This window comes from Nilaparvata lugens, chromosome 4, assembly GCF_014356525.2.
Source record: "Nilaparvata lugens isolate BPH chromosome 4, ASM1435652v1, whole genome shotgun sequence".
In the NCBI taxonomy this organism is placed as follows: domain Eukaryota; kingdom Metazoa; phylum Arthropoda; class Insecta; order Hemiptera; family Delphacidae; genus Nilaparvata; species Nilaparvata lugens.
The window spans coordinates 24,019,394-24,045,539 of NC_052507.1; the positions used below are offsets into that span (position 1 = coordinate 24,019,394).

At 33.5% G+C, this 26,146-nt stretch overlaps 1 protein-coding gene across 1 annotated transcript in view; it reads right to left on the bottom strand.

The window, feature by feature from the left end:
* Positions 1 to 1,071: 1,071 nt before the first annotated feature.
* LOC111064040 (pre-mRNA-splicing factor Slu7) overlaps positions 1,072 to 26,146 on the bottom strand; it is a 31,833-nt gene continuing 6,758 nt past the window's right edge. The window contains exons 3-10 of the mRNA XM_039425715.1: positions 24,848 to 25,033; positions 23,160 to 23,465; positions 13,365 to 13,582; positions 11,391 to 11,729; positions 6,291 to 6,312; positions 5,024 to 5,218; positions 3,745 to 3,882; positions 1,072 to 1,690 (exon numbers count right to left, since the gene is read on the bottom strand). Of these exons, the coding sequence (XP_039281649.1) occupies positions 1,517 to 1,690; positions 3,745 to 3,882; positions 5,024 to 5,218; positions 6,291 to 6,312; positions 11,391 to 11,729; positions 13,365 to 13,582; positions 23,160 to 23,465; positions 24,848 to 25,033 (1,578 nt within the window). The 3' untranslated portion in view covers positions 1,072 to 1,516. The remainder of the gene's footprint in view (positions 1,691 to 3,744; positions 3,883 to 5,023; positions 5,219 to 6,290; positions 6,313 to 11,390; positions 11,730 to 13,364; positions 13,583 to 23,159; positions 23,466 to 24,847; positions 25,034 to 26,146) is intronic.

Below are 26,146 nucleotides of genomic sequence, written 5' to 3' on the forward strand. Positions count from 1 at the left end.
CACTCAATAGTTTTAGAGTATCTAGCCTTCATAATACTAGTCTTTAGGCGCAATACTTTTAATTTGTCTGATAGTTTTCGACTACCCTAGATAGTCGTCTAGAGACTTGATAATAGTGTGAGGTAAGATAGTTTCGTGCCTTGCGGGCTAATCAGCTGTTCGTCAAGTTGTGACGTCACACGCGCATGCGCCCACACGCGGCCCACGTGCGATCAGCACCGGTACCACAATCTCTCCTTTCCATTTTTGTTGATCGTTTACTTAGCCCACACAATCTGCATGAACCAGCTTATCTGTTTGCTGCCAACAAAATTCATTAGTACGGCCAAATGAGATGAATTGGATGACCTCTTGGTGATTTCGCTCAAGGATACCCACAGCAATAAACTCGGGTTCATAAACCTAGCAACTGTATTTATTTTCTATTCCATTTCTTCAGATTTTCATGTGATATTATCCATTTCTTGGCTGGTTATCACGATTCCACATAAGAAGTCTTTCTGTTGAGCTGATTCGTTGATGAACAACAAACATCTGAACTCTTTCTTGAATCATCCTGTAGATTTATAACAAAGTTTAGAATTGTGAAGCTGTTCTTAACAAAGTTAGGCCCTATTCATATTTCAGCTTGACAGCCAATGAAAGATATTTTAAATATATACGTAAACTATTACGGTACAATGAACACCTATCTATGAAATTAATCCATAATTTTGATTTGAATTTTAAAACAGCACACATCTTATTTTATTCTCCATACCATCATTCAGTAGGATAGAAGCCAAATTAAATTCGAATGAAATAAATAAACTTATCAAAGACCCAGTGAAAGCATATTTTGGAGGGAATTATAATTGACCTAAACGAAAAAAATTCAAATTTGCAGCAATTGGAAAATGTTACAAAAGTCACTCACAACTAATGCAATCAATTATTACAGATTCTAATCAATCCATAAATATGTAATTTAATTGCAATAAGAACTGATATACGCGAGTTAACGGGCACTAACAAAACAAAATGGGTAGTTTACCAAGTTATAATATCAAGGGAAAAATCAAAATTATTCAATTGAAAAGAATTGAAGCCAATTTTATTCTCTTCTAAGATCGTAATTTATGTTACTGGTAAATCTAATTCTAACTTACATAATTTCAAGACTTAAAATTTGTTACATAAATAATTCAACTCTATTTACAAGATAAAATATACAAAATTCGAATCTATACATTCATTTATCACTCTGATTTATCATAGATTTTAATTTTACAAATAATTACTATTCTCTAGTGAGGCCACTCACTAAGCATTGATACCGATCAAATATAATATCAGTTTCCAATAACTACAGTCAATGTCAATTATAAGATAAAGATGACCAAGTAAGATAACCTCGCATCAGATGACCCAGCATTGTATATAATGTCATCAAATCAAATTATAAATAAATGTTTTAAAATTGACACTATTTGTACTTGATGCACTTTCCACTGTTACACTGTAAGTAGTTGACAATTCAGGTGAAATGAGCCATCGGATCTTCCGCTCGCCGCCTCTTCATCATGTAGGCTTCCATTTCCTCGTCTGTCGGTTTCTTGACTTCGAACATGCTGTTGTAGGGCCGCTTGCGTTCGTCCATACGCAGTAGCCGGTCAGCTTCACGATTCCTCTCCTCTTCCTCCTTCAATGCCTGAAAAAATGAAGAGAGAAGATCGTATCAAATAGTTTGAAGAGGTATTATTTTTTCAATATTCGAAAAACTCAGATTTTATCAACAAGACATTCTCAGAAAATTTGAAGTAGAATATAATGAATTGGTTGTAAGGTTCAATTTGAGAATGGGAAGATTGATTTGTAACACTTTACCAATATAAGATTTAAGAAAAGATTTTTTGAGAGCAATTGAAATATAAATTGATTGAGCCAAGAAGGAGGAACAAGGATTACAACAAAGTAACAAGCACAATTGAGTTCATATTAAGATGATTTTATAGTCTTTCTGTGTTGTTGTAAAGGGAATATTGCGCTAGATATCTTTATTCAATGGAAATGAGTTGTCAAAACCACTAATTTACAAAATAAATTTGATATACTAATTGCGGTTGTTACACCTCTAGTTCACTCTCTAGCCTGTACTCTACTATAGTCTGTACAAACTTTAGATTCCTCTTATGGAGTACAGTGCTGCCAGATTTCATGAAATCCAGAAAGCTAATTATGTGAGAGAAAGAGCGAAAAGAGAACGCAGGCCATTTTGATAGAATCTGCATAAAAATGACAACATTGTACTCCTATATTTATATTGAAACAGCTTTCGCCATAAAGCCCTATGCTGCTTACTAAGGTTTGCACGGAATATAGTTTACAAGTCTCTACTAGACTTTAAGGGCCGGTTTCCGAGCTCGGGATTTAGCCAAGTTCTAGACTTTAAACAGCTGGAGTCAGAAAATTGGCTTTCCGAAACGGGGCGTAGTCGCAGTTCACGTTTAAATTGAATTTGGAGAAACTAGAAAATTGAACACAAAATAAAATAAAGAGAAAATAGTGTAAAGTTTTGGCTATTTTGAATTATTTAGGAATGTTTCATTTCGTCAAGGAAAAACGTTTCCAATTATAGAAATGAGAAAATGAAGATTATCATGAAAACTATGACTAAGCCCCGTTTCGGAAAGTCAATTTTCTGACTCCAGCTGTTTAGTCTAGAACTTAGCTAATTCTCGAGCTCGGAAACCGGCCCTTTATCTCTATTTTACTGGATATTAATAATGGTGTAACAACCGGAGCTAGAATCTTAATTTTTTTTATGAATTAGTGGTTTTGACAGCAAGCCGTATTCATCCAGTTCTAGTCCTTGAACTAACTGTATTAAAATATATTAGATTTTATAGGTTACAGAAATAAATTGTTAAATTCTTGAGTTTCAAACTGTCTGATTTATGATTTGAGATTTGATTCAACTGATCACGCTTTATTGATAGTTGAATCATAGAGAAACGATAGCATAAGTAGATATCCCATGGTATAGGGCGTTTATGTCGCAACTTTTACTGTTATCCCAAGCCGATAGATCACGTAGTTCTCTCCTATGCAGCTGTGTGACGCTAGTAGTCTCTCAAATTGTGCCATTCATACACTATCACCCCAACAAGACAGTAAAAATTGACAATAATCGACAGTAATCTGCTTAAGATAACAGTAAAAGTTGCGACATAAATTCCCTATACCGTGGGATATCTACTTACGCTATTGTTTCTCTATGGTTGAATGCTCTAACGTGCATCAATATGTATAAAAACATTGATGAACATTTTGAGAATAGATTCACCTGTAGATGGGTCTACTTCCCTCTATTTACTTCCTCCTATTTACAAAAATATTTCTTACAACAGGAATTTCATGCTAACTTGCCTTTAGCATAAAACCATGTTTCAAGTGATTAATAACATTTATCAATATATGTCAATTAAGAATCATGAACGTGAAATTGCTATTGTCGCTTTGCTTAATAACTTAATAACAAGATACTGCAAACATTATTTCTAAAAATTAAACCTAACTTATCAGCTGGATCAAGTGGGGTTCCACAGAGTGATAGATGATTGTTAAAAAAATCATATCAATTGATGGTTCTTGAAATTGTTCTTGGACAAGCACGCCTTGGATAGCAACTATCTTACTAAAGTGAGATTTCAATTTCAATAACACATTGAAAATTGTAGAACCAACAAAAACGGAAATACTTACAATTTTCAACTTTTCTTCTTCCGAAATGTCCTTCTTTTTCAAGTTTTTCACTTTCTTCTGTTTCTTTGTTTTCTTCTTATTCTTCTTTTGTTTCTTATCCTTCTTCTTCTTCTTCTTAGATTCGCTGTCACTTTCACTCTGAAAAATAAAAAGGCATTACAATCGAAAATGTCATATTAGAAGAAACAACATTAATTTTCTATATATAAAAGCGAAATGGCACAATAGTAACTCACTCAAGTATTCATCTACAGAACTAAGAATCTACTGGACCAAATACGTTCAAATTTGACATGTTTTTATTTTTTTATTTAGTTTATTTCATCCTGATTTCAACATGTATATTCAGTTTGCCATCAATCTAGAGGAGCACTAAGAACGGTGTTGAAAATATTTCCAAAGAAACACCCAAAATCTGCGGTTTTCCAGCGTTATTCTGCGTTTTCTAAATTTTTTAAAAAACCTAACAAATTGTCAAAAAGTGTTCAAATTTAGTACACAAGCTCAGCTAAGGTTTAAAAAGAAAGTTACGTTCTGCCTAAAGTTAAGACGCCTAAGTTCCGCCCAAGATCGGCGGTTTTTGAGCGTTTTCTAGGCCTTCTTAAGAACTAATTTACAAATCATGTTCAAATTTTGTACAGAAGTTCAGCAAGGGTCTAGAAATTTATTCTTAAGAGGACTCAGAAATACGCCATAGATACGCCCAAGATGGGCGGTTTTACTGTGTTTTCCTTGGGTTCCCTAGTGTTTTTTCTGAGTTTTCTCACATTTTTCAAGAATCAATTGAGAAAAAATGTTTAAATTTGGTACAGGAAATCAGCTAGGGTCTAGAAATCACCAGCTAGTTCTATATCTGGATGATCCAGCTGGGGGTCCAGGGGCGGAGCCCCCTGGCTAGACGAATAAGACGAGCGAAGCAAGCCTGCCGGCTAGTAAACAAATAAACACAAGAATGCTCTTCTTTTAGAATGCAGAATAACTTTATTTATTCTATGCAATTATTGGTAGCTTAACCTAATTTTCAATTTTTCATGAATACTTTTACTTATAGAAAAATTTATATAAAGTCAAGATTAAAAACTTGTTATTTGTTTTTATTTTACAACTCTATGTTCCGCGGCAGCTGGTGGACGCCTAGTGGAAGCTACTATTGTCCACGTGTGCAGCGGGCTATATAATCAGTTACGACGAAATTCACATGAAAATAATAAACTCACCCTCTCAGGTTAGCAAAGTTTGGGCTCATAGACAATAATAGCAACTTGGAATGCTTGCTTACCTCAGATGACGACGAAGAAGATGAAGAAGAGGAAGAAGAAGAGGATGAGGTGGGAGGGGCGGGGGGTGGAGCCCTGCTCTGCTCCAGTTTGGCCCACACGAACGGCGTCGAGTCCGCATGACTCGTCGAGCTTGTGCTAGGCTGACCGGTACAGTCCGAAGTTTGCTTACCAGCCTCTCCAGTACAATACGATTCCTTCAATCAAACAGTAACACATCAATATTATGGATTTTGGACATTACTCCTAACCTCTAGATTGTTATTTAAAAATTAAAAGAATGGATGAAAAAGTTTTATTCCTGAAAAGCAACATGTTACAAACATTTTGAAAGTAAATTACAGAATAGTACTCCTCACCTAGAAGCGAGTCTGTGTGTGAGGAGGATCTTGTACAATGAAAATCAACTTGCGTAACACTTTACACTTGAGAAAGATGTCTGTATATGAATTATAACTAATTTCTAGCTATTCGGCTATAATCACACTCTAGACTCTATACTATGATAATGGAAAGAAATAATCTTTTTCGCCACACTTGGATGTAATGAGCTGGTTTACGTGCGTCATATGGAGGCCGAAAGTGATTGTTTTCCGACCAGGCCGGTAAAACTTTACGGTCCTAGGGCTGTAAAATGACCTTGAATAACAGCTGATCGTGTCCGATCTGACAATAATCATAGAGATAATCTCATAACGACTGTAATAATCTATATAATTATGTATCGTGAATCGCGGTATCATGTCTATAATATATTTTATGAATTACTGTTTCATAATTTAATATTTATTATTATGTTTTTGATATCAAACAATAGAATACGATGATATCTCCATAGCCTCAACAATATAATGTTGGCTGCATTGTCCATTGTCAGAAAGGTAAGTATCGCAAGTCTTTAAAAGTGAAGAATCGAATTTGAAATCAAAGTACAATAATTGTATCAATATTTAAAAGTGAGGTAGAGTAATAATTGTTTCTTTTTTATTATCGAATTCCACTTCTTAATGCAATACAATCAACAATAATAATAGGAAAATACAGCAGAGATCTAAAGTTTAAGGTAAGCCTACTGGTGAAACTCAGCCTTGACTGAAAAATTCCTAGTAATTTTTCCGTAATTCATTATTAAAACTTTTAGATAATTTTTCTTCAATATCAAACCATATAGAGAAAACATTAGGCCCACTCAAGATTGAATCTTCGAATGTTTTCTCTATGATTTAACTATTTTCAGAGCAATATTTTGTTGTGAAAATGCCGGCAAACCGGCTTCAAGTTTGCCGCTATTCTAAAATAAAACCATTCAATAAAAATTCGGTAATAAGAGAGGTGAAAATGAGACTCAAATGCCCATAAGCCGCAAGAATAGAATAAAATGACTTCTTCACAATAATTGATGACTTTGGGATTTCCATCATACTGTAATCTATATAAATAAAAATCGAGCCTCAAATTTTGACATTCAATAACTTTATTTGTGCACCGTATTCGATGATTTTTTTTAGTTGTGTTCGTTATGTTCAGGACCAGGTTTATGGCCAATCAAATTTATAATGCGACTTCAGGACTTTTTCCTACAGTCCTTCAAAGTTCACATGTAATCCTTATGGGAGAAGATTTTTGAGCTGGCCACACACAGAAATAAAAATCAGCTGTTATAATCATTGATTGCGTCATGCAACAGCCGTCGGTAGATCAAATCAAATCAAATTTATTTTCCATTTTTAAGACAAAAGTACAATTATTGAATAATAACATACTATTATGCAATATTGTATACAAAATAATACACTTAATACAATACAGGAAAAAAACCTGCTAAGGCGCAGGAGCGCCTAAGCGTAAGCACTTGAGCGCAGGTAAGTTGCAAATAAACTTATCAAGTGCATCTTAATGATATAGTCCGGGCGCAAATGTCATTCCGTGGTCATTTTTGGGTAACAGCCGTGGAAGATGTCTCAATTTCTTCGTTAGGTCTAGCATAATAAGGATCGTGATGATGATAAGTCGAAATCACAGGCAAACACCTCAGAAACAAGATAGCGGCCAAAATTTTCAGGGTTTTGCTATATCGCTTGTATATCAATAACCATTCAAGGTATTCAACCGTTTTTCTATACGAAAGTATTTTAAAAACCTTCCTCAACAATTTTTGTTTCATAAAATATTCCTCTAAAACGCAAATTTTTTTTAGTTATAACCTTCAAAAGCCCTAAAAACGTTTTTTCTAACTTTTTTCAAATTTCATTCCATTATAACTTTTGTCGTGCAAGAGATACAGAGAAATTTTGAATCTATGAAGTTTAGAGCGTTTTTACTTTCCTTGCCCTATTACCATAGGTAAGGAAAGTATTGCTTTCCAAAAAAAATTAAGGTACCCTAATTTCATGTTTCCTATACGTTTCAAGGTCCCCTGAGTCCAAAAACATGATTTTTGGGTGTGTGTGTGTGTGTGTGTGTGTGTGTGTGTGTGTGTGTGTGTGTGTGTGTGTGTGTGTGTGGTGTGTGTGTGGGCGTGTGACTGTGAACATGATAACTCCATTCCTAATTAACCGATTGACTTGAAATTTTAAACTTAAGGTCCTTATACCATGAGGATCCGACAATAAGAAATTCAATAAAGTTCAATTCAAAATGGCGGAAAAAAATTGTGGATAATGACTAAAAAACCATGTTTTTCACGTTTTTCTCAAAAACGGCTCTAACGAGTTTCTTCAAATTTTTAAATTTATACCCTAGATAGCTATTTATAAGCTCTATCAACTGACATGAGTCTCATTTCTGGGAAAATTGCAGGAGCTCTGTAATATTCTTGAGAAAAATGGCGGATAATCACTAAAAAACCATGTTTTTCACGGTTTTCTCAAAAACGGCTCTAACGATTTTCTTCAAATTTATACCATGGATAGCTATTTATAAGCCCTATCAACTGACATGAGTCTCATTTCTGGGAAAACTGCAGGTGCTCCGTAATATTCTTGAGAAAAATGGCGGATAATTACTAAAAAACCATGTTTTTCACGATTTTCTAAAAATGACGACCGATTTTTTTCAAATTCATACCCTGTATAGTTATATATCAGCTCTATTAACTAGTATGACTTTCCTCCCTGAGAAACTAACAGGGGGTCCACCCCATCCTTGAGAAATTTACTTTGTAACCTTCTTCTCGAGCTTGAGGTAGGTGGGCAGAGCAGTTTATTCAAAAGAACACACGTCGATATTTTATTTGTAGAACAGCTGCTTTGACAACTTTTAAAAAATCCTCAAATTTCATAATTCAAACAAAGGAAAATGTACTCTGAAAACAATAACAATAGTATAATCGTAGTTTTGATAAAATTATTTAGCCGCCAATCGGCATAATGTTATTCCCCTAGATTATCCTCGTTTAAGAATGAGGCTTATAGATCAATGAGCAAGGAAAGTTGTGTAAGTGTACCACACCAGATTTTTTCAACTTTAGAACGATATATCTTCATGCGCTGTACGTGGAGGAATGAGTTCTCCAGCGCCCTCCAAAGAAAACCCTGCACTGTTTCTTGTGAGTTTTTCCGTATACATGAGGTTACAAGCTAGAACTATAAAATCAATTTTTTCATGACTACAAGATAGAGACTTGCAAATGGTCTCAATCTCTTCCTCACAACAAGCGGAATAAGAATATTAATGATGGAAACAACGAAAATATTCGACATCATTGAAAAATTCAAGATGGCGGTCATTATTGACATAAATTTTTATATCGCTTGCTATTTAGTTATTGTGAGAGATATCGGATTGGTTTTACCACCAAAGTATTAGGAATTAACCAAACTATGATGTTCGAGAGAATCGTCTCATTTTGACCACTCTTTTCATGATTTATTCAACTTCAAAAACTTGAAACATACATTTTTTGGGTCAATATTCTACTTTCCACCCTGTAAATGTATTTGCAGTAGGCATACACTAGAGTTATTGGTACAGTGTTCTAGTATATTACCTAAGCTTCAAAATGACATCTGGTTGAAGGCTGTAAGTCCATATTCCATGAGGATCCTACAATAAGAATTTCAATAAAGTTCAATTCAAAATGGTGTGTGTGGGCGTGTGTCTGTGAACATGATAACTCCATTCCTAATTAACCGATTGACTTGAAATTTTAAACTTAAGGTCCTTATACCATGAGGATCCGACAATAAGAAATTCAATAAAGTTCAATTCAAAATGGCGGAAAAAATGGTGGATAATGACTAAAAAACCATGTTTTTCACGTTTTTCTCAAAAACGGCTCTAACGATTTTCTTCAAATTTTCAAATTTATACCCTAGATAGCTATTTATAAGCCCTATCAACTGACATGAGTTTCATTTCTGGGAAAATTGCAGGAGCTCTGTAATATTCTTGAGAAAAATGGCGGATAATCACTAAAAAACCATGTTTTTCACGGTTTTCTCAAAAACGGCTCTAACGATTTTCTTCAAATTTATACCATGGATAGCTATTTATAAGCCCTATCAACTGACATAAGTCTCATTTCTGGGAAAATTGCAGGTGCTCCGTGATATTCTTGAGAAAAATGGCGGATAATTACTAAAAAACCATATTTTTCACGATTTTCTAAAAATGACGACCGATTTTTTTCAAATTCATACCCTGTATAGTTATATATCAGCTCTATTAACTAGTATGACTCTCCTCCCTGAGAAACTAACAGGGGATCCACCCCATCCTTGAGAAATTTACTTTGTAACCTTCTTCTCGTGCTTGAGGTAGGTGGGCAGAGCAGTTTATTCAAAAGAACACACGTCGATATTTTATTTGTAGAACAGCTGCTTTGACAACTTTTAAAAAATCCTCAAATTTCATAATTCAAACAAAGGAAAATGTACTCTGAAAAGAATAACAATAGTATAATCGTAGTTTTGATAAAATTATTCAGCCGCCAATCGGCATAATGTTATTCCTCTAGATTATCCTCGTTTAAGAATGAAGCTTATAGATCAATGAGCAAGGAAAGTTGTGTAAGTGTACCACACCAGATTTTTTCAACTTTAGAACGATATATCTTTATGCGCTGTACGTGGAGGAATGAGTTCTCCAGCGCCCTCCAAAGAAAACCCTGCACTGTTTCTTGTGAGTTTTTCCGTATACATGAGGTTACAAGCTAGAACTATAAAATCAATTTTTTCATGACTACAAGATAGAGACTTGCAAATGGTCTCAATCTCTTCCTCACAACAAGCGGAATAAGAATATTGATGATGGAAACAACGAAAATATTCGACATCATTGAAAAATTCAAGATGGCGGTCATTATTGACATAAATTTTTATATCGCTTGCTATTTAGTTATTGTGAGAGATATCGGATTGGTTTTACCACCAAAGTATTAGGAATTAACCAAACTATGATGTTCGAGAGAATCGTCTCATTTTGACCACTCTTTTCATGATTTATTCAACTTCAAAAACTTGAAACATACATTTTTTGGGTCAATATTCTACTTTCCACCCTGTAAATGTATTTGCAGTAGGCATACACTAGTGTTATTGTTACAGTGTTCTAGTATATTACCTAAGCTTCAAAATGACATCTGGTTGAAGGCTGTAAGTCCATATTCCACGGCTGGAGTGTCATCAGAAAAAGAGAGAAAAGTACTGTTTGCGAAAACATGCTTTTCCCACCAAATGCCAATCCCAACAATTAAAAAACCGTGTAACTCATGACTCCTTGAAGGTACAGACTTGGGAATGGTACCAATCTCTTTGTAATATTCTTCAAGCAGCACAAAAGTTAAATAATTCGGCAACAGTAGTTTAGCGAATATAACAAAATGGGATACCATAAGAAATTTCAATAACATAAATGAAAATGAACAACAGGCGCCCTATCACTTGAAGTAAGACGGTGCTACTCTCTTTCACGGAGATGCTTGTGAATTTCTAGAATACTGACGAACTTGTAACACTAACTGAATCAGTCCTATTAAAATACTTTATCAAAAAAATGACTGATCATTACAGTAAATTGTGTACAAATATTTAGCTTCTGACTGAGGCTTTTTGGTGACTGATCTTGATAACTTCATAAGAGTACATTCATAAGAATAAATAAAGAAATTTGATTCCAATTTCCGAATTAATAAGTATTATTATAAATATTATATAAGGATGAAGTGTCAAATCATATTGATCTCAATAATCATTAAACAAAGCACTAGAACCTTTAAAATAAATATTAAAAAACTTTTCATAAATGAAGGTGGGGAAAAATGTAGTGTACATCACGGGACATAAGTAGTTATGTCCTAGAGTAGTAGATAACTCACCCCTGGGAATTGCCGTTTTGTCCCTTTATGTACAAATGTATTTACTAAAGTACAATATGTTTAGCTTGAGAAAAAGCTGACTTACCTTGATAACTTTTCCGTAGCGGGAGTACTCGACATAGTCCTCGGTCTGGGCGAGCAGGAGTTCGCGAGGCGGCGCGTCGAGGTGTTCGGCGCCTCCGTAGCGCTCGAGCACACTGGCCTGCACTCGACGCTTGAACTGCTCCTTCTTGCCCTCGTACTCGGCCTTGAGCATCTCCAGCTTGGTCGGCTCGGCCAGCAAATGCACGTCCACACCCTTCTCGTACGCCTCCCACGCGAACAGCTGTGCCTTCGCGTGCTTGCGCGTGTCGCCCGTGAACCGGACAAAGTTCTCGCCTGCGTAATCCACACTAGATAAAACAATAATAATAAATACATTTATTTCCGCGAAAAAAATATACACAAACAATATAGATAACTTGTGGAAGTACAATAGACAATATCATAGTAAATATACAATAAAAAAAATATAAAAACTTGAAGTACCCTTTTTATTAAAAACTTTAAAATATTTTAACGACTAGTTTTGACCATAGGTCATTTTCAAGTCATTTGAACTATAAGTTTTTATTTGAATCAAGTAGCCCATATAAGCGAAGTGATTTTAACTATACAATACATGATAATAGAGAATGCTAAAATAGCATATCTATCAAGAAATAAGAATAGAAAACCGCAACATCCTTTTTTAAATTTTACTCGAGTATAATTTAAAAAAGTGAACTTGGAGTTTCTTTATTTCAATTTCTTGATAATTAAGAGTAGCCCCAACCAAAAAAAGGTAATTAACATATTTTTATGAGTTTGTATTATTTTATTCTTTAGTTTATATTTATTTCTATTTTAATACAGAAAATATCAATCTAATTTCTAAACGGTGAAATTATTAAAGAAGGCTATTTTTAATATTCATTATATATTTATTTTGCAAAAACAATCAGTCTCAAGAAATTTAAATTTTTAAAAATTCGTTCTTGCAAAAAACAATAAGGGTCGGTTTCCAAGCTCGGGATTTAGCTAAGCTGTAGACTTTAACCGGCTTTAAGCTCTGGCTTTCCGAGACAGGGCGTTAACGTAGTCGAGGTCTTAAATAGACCCTGGAGTTTGGAGATCACATTAGACTCTGGAGTTTATAATTTCGCTTTCTGAGTGAAGGGTTTATAAATTCAGGACTTGAATTAGATTCTCGAATTAGGTTTTAAAATTTAGTTCTGGACTTAAACTGAGCAAACACAAATCAGTTATTGTTTTGGAGTAGATGAACAGCCAAATAAATGTCAAGGAGTCCCTTAATTATTTGATTTAGTTCATCTAAAATAGGAAAAAATAGAAGAAATAATCAGAAATACACAGAAAAATGACCAATTTCTATATTCAAAACTGTGTATCTCGTTAACCCGAAATGGTACTTGGTCTTGATTTGAAGAACAGAATCTCCTCTTTTATGTGAGGTGAATGAATTTTCTAAAGATATAATCGTGTGTTTTAAAAATTGAAGAGTAAATAGCAATCTACCCGAAGACCTTTTGTGCTTTTCTTTCTAATGACATATAAAACGCGAATTTCTAAACATAAATATGTGTTCCATGAATTCTTGCAGACTACAGTGAGTAATACTATGAACTTATAAATAAAGATAGAATAAAAGAATGAAACTATGCATCTAGAAGTAAAGATACGGGAATAAAACAAAGAATAATGAAAAAAATTAAGAAATTGAAACAGTGGCTAATGATGGAACTACTATTCAATACAGAGCGCATGCGCTAACTTGGGTGCTTGTGTTTCCCCAGTGTCAAGTCCGAAGTAGTTGGAACAAACTGTCGGATAGTGAATGGCCCACTCAACAAGATACCTACATCATAATAATTATTATTATATTATTGTAGTGTTTGATTATTTATAGCTTGACCATGGTTACATCGATACATTGAAAACTATTCACCAATATTCTATATTAAGAGTATTGAGCGAAGTGTACTCACTCTTCATTGGAGGCGGCACTGGTGTTTTCGTTGGGGTTGTCCCTCATGGAGCGGGTCTTGGGGTCGTAGTAGGCCGAGTTGGGGTCGAGGTTGCGCAGATACTTGGCCGTGTCCTCGCGTATGCGCAGGTTGCGCACTGTGATGCGCTGCTTGCTGTCAACCTTGGTGCCCGGCATGTCCACCTCGTCCACGTACTTGTCCTCGTCCAATTCCACATCCTCAAACATTCACACCTCACTTACACAATACACATACAATTCCAACAATAAGACATCATATTCAAGGGAATATTATGGTGATTGGGGAACCTCATCTTCAATCGCTTAATTCCTCGTCCAATACCACCTCCTGACAAACGACAACTCACATTCAGTTACACATACAGAGTGGGTGAAAAGTCCAAGAACGGCTTAATATCTCATACACAAAGGTTATTTGACGGTGGGAGTGATTGGGGATCCTACTCAAATTGAAAATACTTTACTATGACTTCAAAAATCTGGTCCGCCATCTTGGACCAGCCATTTTGAATGCAACTTTATTTTTTTAAATAGGAAGGTGGTTATGCGATACATGATTTCGATACGAAATTTCAAGAAAAAATGAATTGTGAAAACCGCACATCGTTATCTCAAACCGTTCAGAAGATATTCACATTATTAATCAATACTATTCAAAGCAGAAAGGAGAGAAAAAAGTCCGAGAACGGTTTCATATCTCATACACAATAGCTATTTGTTTATCTAGAGTGAAAAGTACTGTTTTTTCTCCCTGAGGGAAAAGTTTGAAGCCCGAGGCGAAGCCGAGGGCAACAATTTTCCTGAGGGAGAAAAAACATTTTTCACTCATGATATAACACAACATTTTTCCTCCACCTACATTTTTATGAAAACTGCAAATAAATTAATTTTTAAAAACGTACCGTAACGTGACCAAACAATGTGTTGCAACATAATCTAAAAAGTAAACTGAAACAGCTGGCTTGTAATCACAGTTCTCCGCCGACAGCGCTATCTGTCGGCAAAAGTTGTAACAACGATGGCCGCCACAACTACAGCTCCCGTTTCAAATTTGATTAGTTAATAAGGAAAATTCGTTGGCTGGTATTTTGAATAACATGGAATAAAAAAATGTATACATTTTTTTAGTATAATGATATGAAGTTTGTAATAATTTTCATATTATATTGATCAAATGTCTGGTTGAGGTATTTAATTTTAGTTGGTTTAATGACTACTCTATATGCTTCCTCATCTGAGCTTAGACCTTCTAACCTATTTCAAATGTACGTTTTTAAAATAGAGATGCTTACCATGTTATTTAAATAGAGTTACTTTTACGCTCTAGGGAGTTTTTCTGTTTTTTAGTACCGAGATCGAAAAAGTGACACTTTAATATTATGTTCCAGGGAGTAAAGTGAGCACTTTAGACAGGAGGTGGAGGAAAAGGTAATTTGATGGTGAGTGTGATCGAGGACCCCTCTCAAATTGAAAATACTACTTCACTATGATTTAAAAAATCTGGTCCGCCATATTGAATGCAACTTTATTTTTTTAAATGGGAAGGTGGTCATGCAATACATGATTTCGATATGAAATTTCAAGAAAAAACTAATGGCGTAAGCCGCATATCGATATCTCAAACCGTTTAGAAGATATTCACATTATTAATAAATATCATACATATCAGACATGAAATACATAAGTGGTATTGATTTATAATGTGAATATCTTCTGAACGGTTTGAGATATCGATGTGCGGTTTTCACCATTCATTATTTCTTAAAATTTCGTATCGAAACCATATATCGCATGACAACCTTCCTATTTAAAAAAATTAAGTTGCATTCAATATGGCGGACCAGATTTTTGAAGTCATAGTAAAGTAGTATTTTCAATTTGAGTAGGATCCCCAATCACACTCACCATCAAATTATCTTTGTGTATGAGATATTAAGCCGTTCTCGGACTTTTCACCCACCCTGTATAATTACAATAATACAATATTTCAGCATAAAGATTCAATTATTGAATATTGTGTAAATCATCTTCTATAGTTTAATGTACCGAACTCGAAACAAACAGACATTAATCCAATACATGATATTTAGGGCCGGTTTCCGAGCTCGGGATTTAGCTAAGTTCTAGACTTTAAACAGCTGGAGTCAGAAAATTGGCTTTCCGGGGCATAGTCGTAGTCAGAGTCACGTATAAATTGAATTTTGGAAAACTAGAAAATTGAACACAAAAAAATAAAGAGAAAATTAGTGTAACGTTTGTAATATTACATTTTTTCTCGATTAAAATCGAATCTTCAATTTGAGATCTATAAAACTTGATAGTAAATATCAGAGTAATCGATATGTGGACAACTTTTCAACTGAGAATTTATCGTAAATAATTGTGTTGCACATTCCATGGTATCACCGAAACTGAGTTAACAGAATTAACAGATAAATAGATCATTATAAATATAGAGGATATATAAATTTAAAATAACAGTTTCGAAATAAAGTTTTATTGAGAACAAATGTAAAATGTAAATTCTAAACTTGTAATTTATAATTTTTTGGAATTTTATATCGGTGACGTGTTCATAACGTCAACACTGGTTTTGAGGTGGGGCTTTGCTCTGTACTTGTTAGGTCTTCTCTCTAAAAAATGGTGGCTGGCTATGTGTTCTAATTTTGTGCTCTCTGAATATTTTTCTGTTTAAGTAAAATTTTTAATGTTTTAAATTGAGTTTTGAACAGTTTTATGGTGTTCTAATTTTGTATAGTTTGTTTTGTGTGTCTACAAGCCTATAGCCATTGTTTTTCAACTATATAAATGGATAAGTATTTAGCTTGTAATGATGCTAGATGTTTAAGTGTGTAAGGTGTAAGGTTTTATGGATTTGTGTTGTATATTGCCAAAATTCTTCTGAAGATTATAAGTTGGTTTGCTCTGAAAACTGGATTTCTCATTCATAAGCAATAGATCCATTCATAATTTATCAAGAATCTACCATTTTGGAGCCGATAACTTCCTTTAGGTTAATAGGTGAAAAATGCTATCCAACCTATTTAGGAGAAATTGGTAGCACAGCAAATGGTACGCCCTGGTGTGGGACTCAAACTACAAAATATATCCCTGGTTATAAAAAATTATTGGTAGGATAGATATCTTGATAGATTGTGGATGGGAGATGCTGCTGAGTGGGAAATCGGTTCAAGAAAGTTCAGGTTCTAAAGAGTAAATATTTTTTACGCAGTAGCAAGATGGAGAACAATAAAAATAATGAAGTTTTATTCAGTGAAAACATTCAAAACTTAGATGAAGAATCTCAAGATTTAGACCTAACCTTAAACAATGACTCAAACGATAGTGTAGCTGTAAGTGAAAACGTTTCAAATGTAACAATTCATGAGGAAGTAGTAGAAATATCAAATGAAACAAGTATGGTAGGAGCTAAAAATGATCTAAATCTTATAGCGTTCTTAACACAAAGGTTTGATGAACAAAAAGGCTAGATTTGATGAGCTAAATGCTCGATTTGATGAGCAAAATGCTAAGATTGATAATTTGAAACAAGATCAAAGTGCTAGGTTTGATGATATGAAGCAAGAATGTACTAGCATTAGACTAGAGCAGGTTAGTATGAACCTTCTATTAAAAGATACACATGAAACATTGATAGATAATCATGAAGATGAAAGCAAATTGAAGCAGGATGATAGTAGTGTTAAGATACAAGATCAATTATTTCAAATTCCAGATAATGTAGGCCTAGTTACTGTTATTGAAAAAGTAAATCCTAGTAAGATAGTAGAATTGAGTAAAGTAGTAGATAGGGAGTTGTCTTTATTGAAAGTCAACATTAAAGAAAGTATTATTGCCAAATTGAAGGTTAGGAAAACAGTAAATAAAGTGAATGTTTACATGAGACAGGTTTCTGTAGAGGTTAGGAACAATGTAAACAAAATGAATCTTGCTTTGAATCAAGTTGATGAATTAAACTTTCAACTGAAAATTGAAAAGGTGTATGCAAAGCATTATCTAGTGAACATGACTGACTTTTGTAAGCAAAATGGCTTTGTTGAAACAAATGAACCCATGAATAAAATCATGTTCTTGAAGAAAACAAAGCACAAAGTCACCATTGATGTGTTAGTATTCAAAGGTTGTTTCAAGTTGTTTACTGATATGATGAAAGTGAATCACATGATGAAAGGGTATTCCCCGGCACTATGTTATGATTAGGAATCCTGTGTTATGCCGGGATTCAGAATAGCATAATCGCTACGCAGTGTATGGTAAGAGTTCATAATTGTGTCTTTTTTCTTTCCTGTAGCCTATTTTTCTTGGCCCTTAATCGTTTCAAATTTCAATTCTTTCCTGTCTTTGTGTAATGTTCAGTAAATTTCTTCTATGATGCATATCTTAACCAATCTTGTCCATGGTCATTTAAATTTGTATTTTATCTGAAATAATTTTGGAATTTAAAATAGTAGCTTATTTTCCTAATCTTTAAATTGTTATAAAACTTAACTTTTCTAAAATCTATCTATTGTAGTGTAAATAATTGTTTGCTTGTGGTATATTTTTTCATCATGTATTACATATTTTAATTATGTCTATTTTTTGTCAGGTATCATATTTGGTAACTAGGTTTTTCAGAGCAAATTATGTCCCATTTTCTCATCTTTCATTGCATATCGTGCCATAAGCCATATGTAATTAGGTTATAGTTTTCTTCTGGGCTTTTAACCCATTTTGCATTTTATTTATTTTTTTTTTTTTTTGCTGTCCAATACTTTGCATTCTTTCAGAGGTGTGGGCGTGAACCACATATGGCTGGACTCGATTATCTGACCTACTTGTTTGCGATATAAAAACCTTAAGACTACAACATCAAATGTTTGTAAAAACTTTTGCATACTTTTGTTTTTGTGGTCCGATACTAGAGTCTGCTATCACATTGCCTTACAGACATCTAGGAACTCTCCACCCAGTCACAATAGTCAAAATATTTTTTCCTTCACCAGTTGTTTTTGTGGGAGTGATAGCTCACAGTTATAACAAATTAGAGTCATACTTGGAATCTACAAAATTCCATAGTAGTATATTTTATTAATTTGAAAGTTTAGAACTGAAAATTCTGAAATTATTTAAAAAATAAATGGTTCAATTTAGAACATGCTGAAATCTAATCTTATGTATAAATTATTTTGTTATAATAATAAAACTTCAAAATTTGAAAGTATTAATGAATTGTGTCGCCATATATATGAGATGTACAATATAAATGAAAGTTAACTTGAATAATAATGATTTCATTAAATAAAAACGTCTTATCATATTATTAATTGAAATGAGTTAAAGGTTAAAATTTCTCTAAAGTTTTTGTAATTGATGTCTTTTTCTAAATTAAAAAAAACAAAAAAAAAACTGTTTGTTCTATAAATTTTGATATGATTGATTATCGTTTAAAATGGATGCTAGAGTGTATGTAGAATTTTTAGTGGGGTTTGTTGATTAGAATTTTGCTGGTATGTGATTGTTTTTTGAGATGGAAACCCATTATTGCCTAAAGAAGGAATAACAGAGGTTATGACTTAGAGAGGCAGTAATGAGATAATATTTTTGTGTTGATTACTTATGTTGATTGCCATAGATGCAAAATAATGATTAATAATGTTGATTGCCATAGAGGCAGATGATTACTTATGAATATTGATTGCCTTTGAAGCAAAATATTATTGATTTTTTGAATGATTTCTTGTTTAATGATTGATAGTAAAGTTTTGTCAAGAAATGTAGTTTGTGTTTAGAACATTGAAAAGTCGAAATAAACTATAGTATCCGATAAACGATAATTAATAATATTAAATATATTGCTTTTTATACAATAATTGAACAAAAAATTAAAATGAAAATTTATAAATTTGTCCACATAAATAATTTTGAAACCCTGAATGATAAATCATAAATGTGAAATATTATACTAAATGATAATGAAATGCAGATATATTGTAGGCCTATTATGAAATGATTGTGAATAGAAGAACAATTGTCTGAAATTATTGAAATATGTATTGAAATTATTTTTGTTGTGATGATCTGATGTTTTTTACAATTTTGATAATAATACAGAGTGTTATGAAATTTATGTAACATGTATTTGTTTATGTTCTAAATTTTGAAGAATGGATTAAATTTTGTTATTTGAACAGTGAATAAATGGAAATGAAATTTTTTTTATTAAAATTTTGTATTTGATGTCTCCATTGAGTTTGAGGAAATTTCACAATTTATGTATTGCTGACTGTATAATAAGATGTTAACAAATTTCATTTTATATTGATTATATACTTAGAAATAATTTTCATGTGTATTAGTTTGTATTGGTAGCCTAATCAAAATTTTCTTTTTAGTTTATAAGCATTTTAAAATAACAAGTACAGTATGGACATTAACATCAAAATAATTATCACGTGAATCTCGAAATCGACAACAAGTGAATGCCATGAAGAGTGTTAAGAACATTTGGGTGATTTTCGAACTAGTGTGACTCATTAACTGAATATCTATGCCAATATCTACGCTGATGCCTACACCAATGCCAACGCCAATATCTACGCCAATATCTACACCAATAACTACGCCGATATCTACACTGATGTCTACACCAATGTTGAAGCCAATGCCTACGACAATGCCGATGCCAATGCCTGCGCCAATGTTGATGCCTATGCCTACGACAATGCTAACGCCAATGCCGACACCAATGCATACGCCAATGACAATGCCAACGCCTATTGCTGACCATGTAACTCAAACTTCAACCCTACCACATTACCTGCAGGTAATTGCCATCCATGTTCACGTTCACAACTTTGAATTCAGAATAACAGTCACAGTATCATGAAAGAATTGATTCAAAAAATCCTCTCCTAAATTATTCCTGTATGCAGAACTCTAAACCTTGAAAGCTGAAAATATAAAAAAACCAAACCTTACCTAAATTAATCCTCACCTAAGTTAATCCTGTATGCAGCGTCTATCTCTTTTCCAAAAAACAAATTACATTGTCATTTCAAGCCTGAAATGTACATTGTATAATTATATGATACAAAATTTACGTGACTCTGTATTGAGTTTGGTATGCAGCCGTCTACTACAAGCATGAGGCAATGCTAACTGAGATGTCACCTGTATGGAGTTTGGTATGCATCAGTCGACTACAAGTATCAGCCCAACACTACGAGTATTCGGATCAGCCCAACACTGATGTCATCACACTGGAGTCACACTTAACTGAAATTCATACTGAGTGCCTTAACGGACTGTTTTCCAAAATTTGCATCGATGAAATCAACCGTGTCAATAGTGAAAGAAATTAACATTTTTTGATTTATTGAAATTTTATGAGATAATTCATCAAAAAAAAAATATCAATTCATTAAAAAAAAAAATTTTTTTAATCAACATACTAAATATTTTTATGCAATAAAAAATTGAATTTTTCTATCTATTAAATTTATGTGCAATTTCAAAAACTATTCTTTATATATATTAAACTTTCCGTTGAGATATTTTCCTTTAAATTATAAAGCTAAATCAAAAGTAATTTTGATATTCTATACTTTGAAATATTGTTTGGAAACGTATAACAAATGCTATTGATGAATTCTTATAATAATTTTCAATATTATAGGATGACATGTAATGTTTTTATAGAGAAATTGTTACTGTTCTCGAATTTAATTTCAACAATTTCCATTTGTTTCAATGTAATATTTTTTCTTTAAATTCTCAAACAGTAAAAATTTTTATGTCAAGAGGGGGGTATTTGTAATATTACATTTTTTCTCGATTAAAATCGAATCTTCAATTCGAGATCTATAAAACTTGATAGTAAATATCAGAGTAATCGATATGCGGACAACTTTTTAACTGAGAATTTATCGTAAATAATTGTGTTGCACATTCCATGGTATCACCAAAACTGAGTTAACAGAATTAACAGATAAATAGATCATTATAAATATAGAGGATATATAAATTTAAAATAACAGTTTCGAAATAAAGTTTTATTGAGAACAAATGTAAAATGTAAATTCTAAACTTGTAATTTATAATTTTTTGGAATTTTATATCAGTGACATGTTCATAACGTCAACACTGGTTTTGAGATGGGGCTTTGCTCTGTACTTGTTAGGTCTTCTCTCTAAAAAATGGTGGCTGGCTATGTGTTCTAATTTTGTGCTCTCTGAATATTTTTCTGTTTAAGTAAAATTTTTAATGTTTTAAATTGAGTTTTGAACAGTTTTATGGTGTTCTAATTTTGTATAGTTTGTTTTGTGTGTCTACAAGACTATAGCCATTGTTTTTCAACTATATAAATGGATAAGTATTTAGCTTGTAATGATGCTAGATGTTTAAGTGTGTAAGGTGTAAGGTTTTATGGATTTGTGTTGTATATTGCCAAAATTCTTCTGAAGATTATAAGTTGGTTTGCTCTGAAAACTGGATTTCTCATTCATAAGAAATAGATCCATTCATAATTTATCAAGAATCTACCATTTTGGAGCCGATAACTTCCTTTAGGTTAATAGGTGAAAAATGCTATCCAACCTATTTAGGAGAAATTGGTAGCACGGCATGTTTCAGCTATTTTTAATTATTTAGGAATGTTTCATTTCGTCAAGGAAAAACGTTTCCAATAATAGAAATGAGAAAATAAATATTTATTTTACTACAACTATTTACTGTGACTACGCCCCATTTTGGAAAGCCAATTTTGGCTTGGAAGGCCCTTAATGAATCATTGTGATTAGCGAACCTCATCTTTAATACTTCAAAGTACCTAATTAAAATCAAACCTAGAATGAATAGATGAATAAATAATTGAATTAAAAAAGACATAAATCTCATAAATGGAAATGGAATTTAATTTTTCTATCAACTAGTTAAGTTGTCCAAGTTGTATTTTAAAATATGAATGCTAATAAACGTTAATGACAGACAACTTACAGTTATAGAGGTATTGAAGGGGTAGTTAAGTTTAACATTGAAGAAACCTTTCGATTTTGTGGTGTTTCGAACTTTAAATTTCAAGAACTCACAAACCAATCAGTGAGAATGAAACTTACAAGGTAAATGACATAAACTAACCTTAAACAGTACTGTAGATTTCCAGTAACTACTATCAAGTTTTTTTTATTCAATTATTATCAAGGTAAGAGTTTTCAAATACAATTTAATAGATGTATAAGAAATCCACTGCAGGATGTCTTTATGAGTTATATTATATAAAATGATTAGAAATTGTCACATTCAATAATTGATTTTGAAAATTACAAAAAATCATAATTTAACTTAAGTGAGAGGTAGAGACAATTCCAACTAAATGTATTCAAAATAATCCATCACGATATCACCTTCACAAGCTGAACAAAATATTTTGATATTTTATGACAATTTCAAGTATTTTAAAATAATATGGATACAGTCACGGTCTCACAAGTATATCCCTGGACCGATTTACACCTTCCACAGTTAAAAAACGCTACTATGCATAGCAATAACATTTATCAACCACCTGAGTTATTGCAAGTTATTTCATTCAACTAGCCTTACACACCGCAATTTTTTGATTGGTAATACAGCAGTCAGGCATGCTAAGTTGGCTTCCTTCATCTTCCGCCCGAAAAACTAGGATCAACTTATGAGACCACATCTGTATCTAGTACACACCCACTAGAACACAGGGAGTAATTTGTGGAGGGTGAGGAAGATCGGCTTTGCTTACCTTGGCGTCACCATCTCCTTTCTCGGCATTGAGCTTTTCGGCGCGCAGCTGCCGTTTGGCCTCCTCAATGCGATGATACTGGTCGACGATGGTGCGGTGGTTGGCGGGGTCGTAGCCCACCCAGCGGTCGCGCTTCGAGTCGTAGTCGCGGTCATACTCCGGCTGGATGAACTCGTCGGCGGCCAGGGCGGCCCCCGTGAACTTGGCGCCCACCTTGCGCGGCCGCTCCATGCAGTCCTTCTTCTTGTGAGTCATCGCCCCGCAATTCTCGCACGCGCCTTTCCGGTATTTCGTCGACACTTGTTGCTGCAAAACCCAATTCAGTCCACGACTTTAGATCAAAACAATAGTAGGACATATTATGGATAAAAGGACTTGTGATGGACTGATGTTGCACACCAAACTGATACCTCACTATATAATATTATATAATAAGTGTCAAATAATTTCAGATGATCTTTCCAAAGCAAAGTGAAAGATTATTTTTGTAGTGGAATTTGAATATTTTAGAAATTGTTTTTAATATTAAGCTATTGTTATTTAATTCAACTGGAAGCAAGTATTTGCTTTGTTATCTCTTACAATGTATTTCTCTTAATTTGCTCATGTTTGTATAATGTGATTAATTCCATATTTCCTTTTCAAAGCAAATTATCAAGTTATTATTATTTTTGTTTTTATTCATAGCCTCCATAGTCTACTGTATTTTATGGATTGAAGATTTGTATGTAGTCAACGTAATAAGACCAACAATTCCTCAATGCAGGCTTAGCCTAATAGGGAGTGTACTCGACTATTTTTATTCTGTTCTTGTTTGTAAAATTGTACACAGATGTGAATGAAATAAATAAAAAGATTTGATTTGATTGTATATTTCAGATATTTCAGTTCATAGTTAATTTTGGAATCAAAATAGTAGATGAATTACATCAATTAGCATTTTCATAGCCTCTGAACTGTTAATTTTGAATTAGGGATTGAAAGAGTTTTGGGGTGAATTCCTGGTGATTCTTCCCGAATTGTACTAAATATATTGTTAGTTATACATGTATGAACAAGAAGTAAGCACATGATTATATTATCAGTATGAGCAACAGCACCATATCGAAAGCATTAGCATAGAGTATGAGCACTGTCTTCAGTGCTTGAACATGGAGTTGGAGCATAACCCAGGGTTTATGAGAGCCTCTTCAGGTCAGTTTCTTAGTTCGGTCAACTGGTAGTATGTACATCAGTCGTGCTTTTTTCATGTGGCAATTCCATGAATTCATTCACAGCAGACCAGATCGTTCGCTCCATACGAGTACATTAGATTGTTACATAAAAGACATAGGCGACTGACGTAAGCACTGGATGTCAGTCGAGCTATGAAACCGACCTCATCAAAAAAAGAGTTTTATTCCCAATCTTGTTAGTAACAACAGACTTTCTGCTGGCAATCTGCTGAGGTCAAGTTAAAAATGGCTGACCAGAAAAGGTAATTTGTTTGTTTGATTGGCTTTTCTTCCTGGTCTTAGAGAATATAGAAATCGTTAAAAATAAAACAATAGCCAGAGAATATATATTAAAAAGACATAAACCTAACAGGATCAATCTGAAATTGTTTGACCAACAGATTCTTGCACACTGTAGTTCATACTTTTAGTTAAATATTGTCTTTTGAAGATGTCTATGTTGTATTTACTTACGGTGACTCCCCGGTGATAAGCCAAGTCGATGCGTGTCGGTGCCTTGACCATATCCTCCTGGATTCGCTGATGCTTGAGCGTCGGGCCGCTGGAGCCGAAGTACCATGGTGCCGACGAGATATATTGCGGGATGTGTGGATTGATGTCCTTGCCTTCCTCATCTACAGCTGCTGGTGCTGTACCTGCCTGCAAAACAGTTCTTCACTTAGAAAAAATTGTGTTTTCCATCAAGGAACAGAAGAACAATATTGATACATTCTATTTATCTAATATAATTAAGCTGCGTGTGTACAAATGTGAAATTTTAATGCAGAGGGATGCAACTTATATCTTCAATTAGTAGTATTATTACTTATATCTTATTATTAGTAGTATTATTCAGAATTATTGGACCAGTTTTGAATTTCTAATCAGGAATTTTATTGTACCACTGAAAGTCGATCCCCGTTTTGATTTTAGCCTTTCGTGTATTATAAACAAAGTTTATTATGCCAAATGAATTTTACTTTCTGAGTAGTTGTGAAGATGATTATTGTGGTAGTTATCCATACCGAATTAAAACTGGCGAAATGAGTTTCTATGGGCGGCAGGACGAGATCCTTTTGATCCGTGCAGTTTTTTTGAAAACGCGACTAAAGATGGCACCGTACAACTTTTGCCTATTTGAATTTCACAATGTTAAAACTAATATTGAAATCGATAATAAGGACGCCAACCTTAGTGTTATAACAAGAAAAAGCGTACCAAAAATTGCTTTAAGGTGCAAATTACTAGTAATTTCAAGAGGAAAGTGTTTGTGAGTAACAGATCTTCTAGAGAATTTAATCTAAATAAGTAAGCTGAGCGACGCAACCACAAGGTAAACTGCATGCCATTATTAATTATTGCTTATCTGGATTTCTACGTAACTCAACATGCTGGACAAGCCAACACTACAAGCCCAATATAATTATTTATTCTGAACAAGCCTATTGTGTGAATTATTGGTATACAGCAAGCTTAAGTCTTACCAGAAATTCGAGCTATACGCACTCGATACTACTAAATAGCAAATGACATAACCTATTTCGACTTCAAATCAGTACGAACTCTACTTGTTCAAGTTTCCTATTCTTTGCAAACCCAGTTCACAAAGCGGTCTACTACTTCTGCAAAGTAACAGTCTATGTCGCCATAGATTTTATTCTTCACAAACTTTATATTAGTGTACTAAGATACGATCTCTTTGATGGTAAATAACTTGACTTGGCGACACACCTGGTAAATATAATACCTTGTGTAACCTATTGCAGAATACTC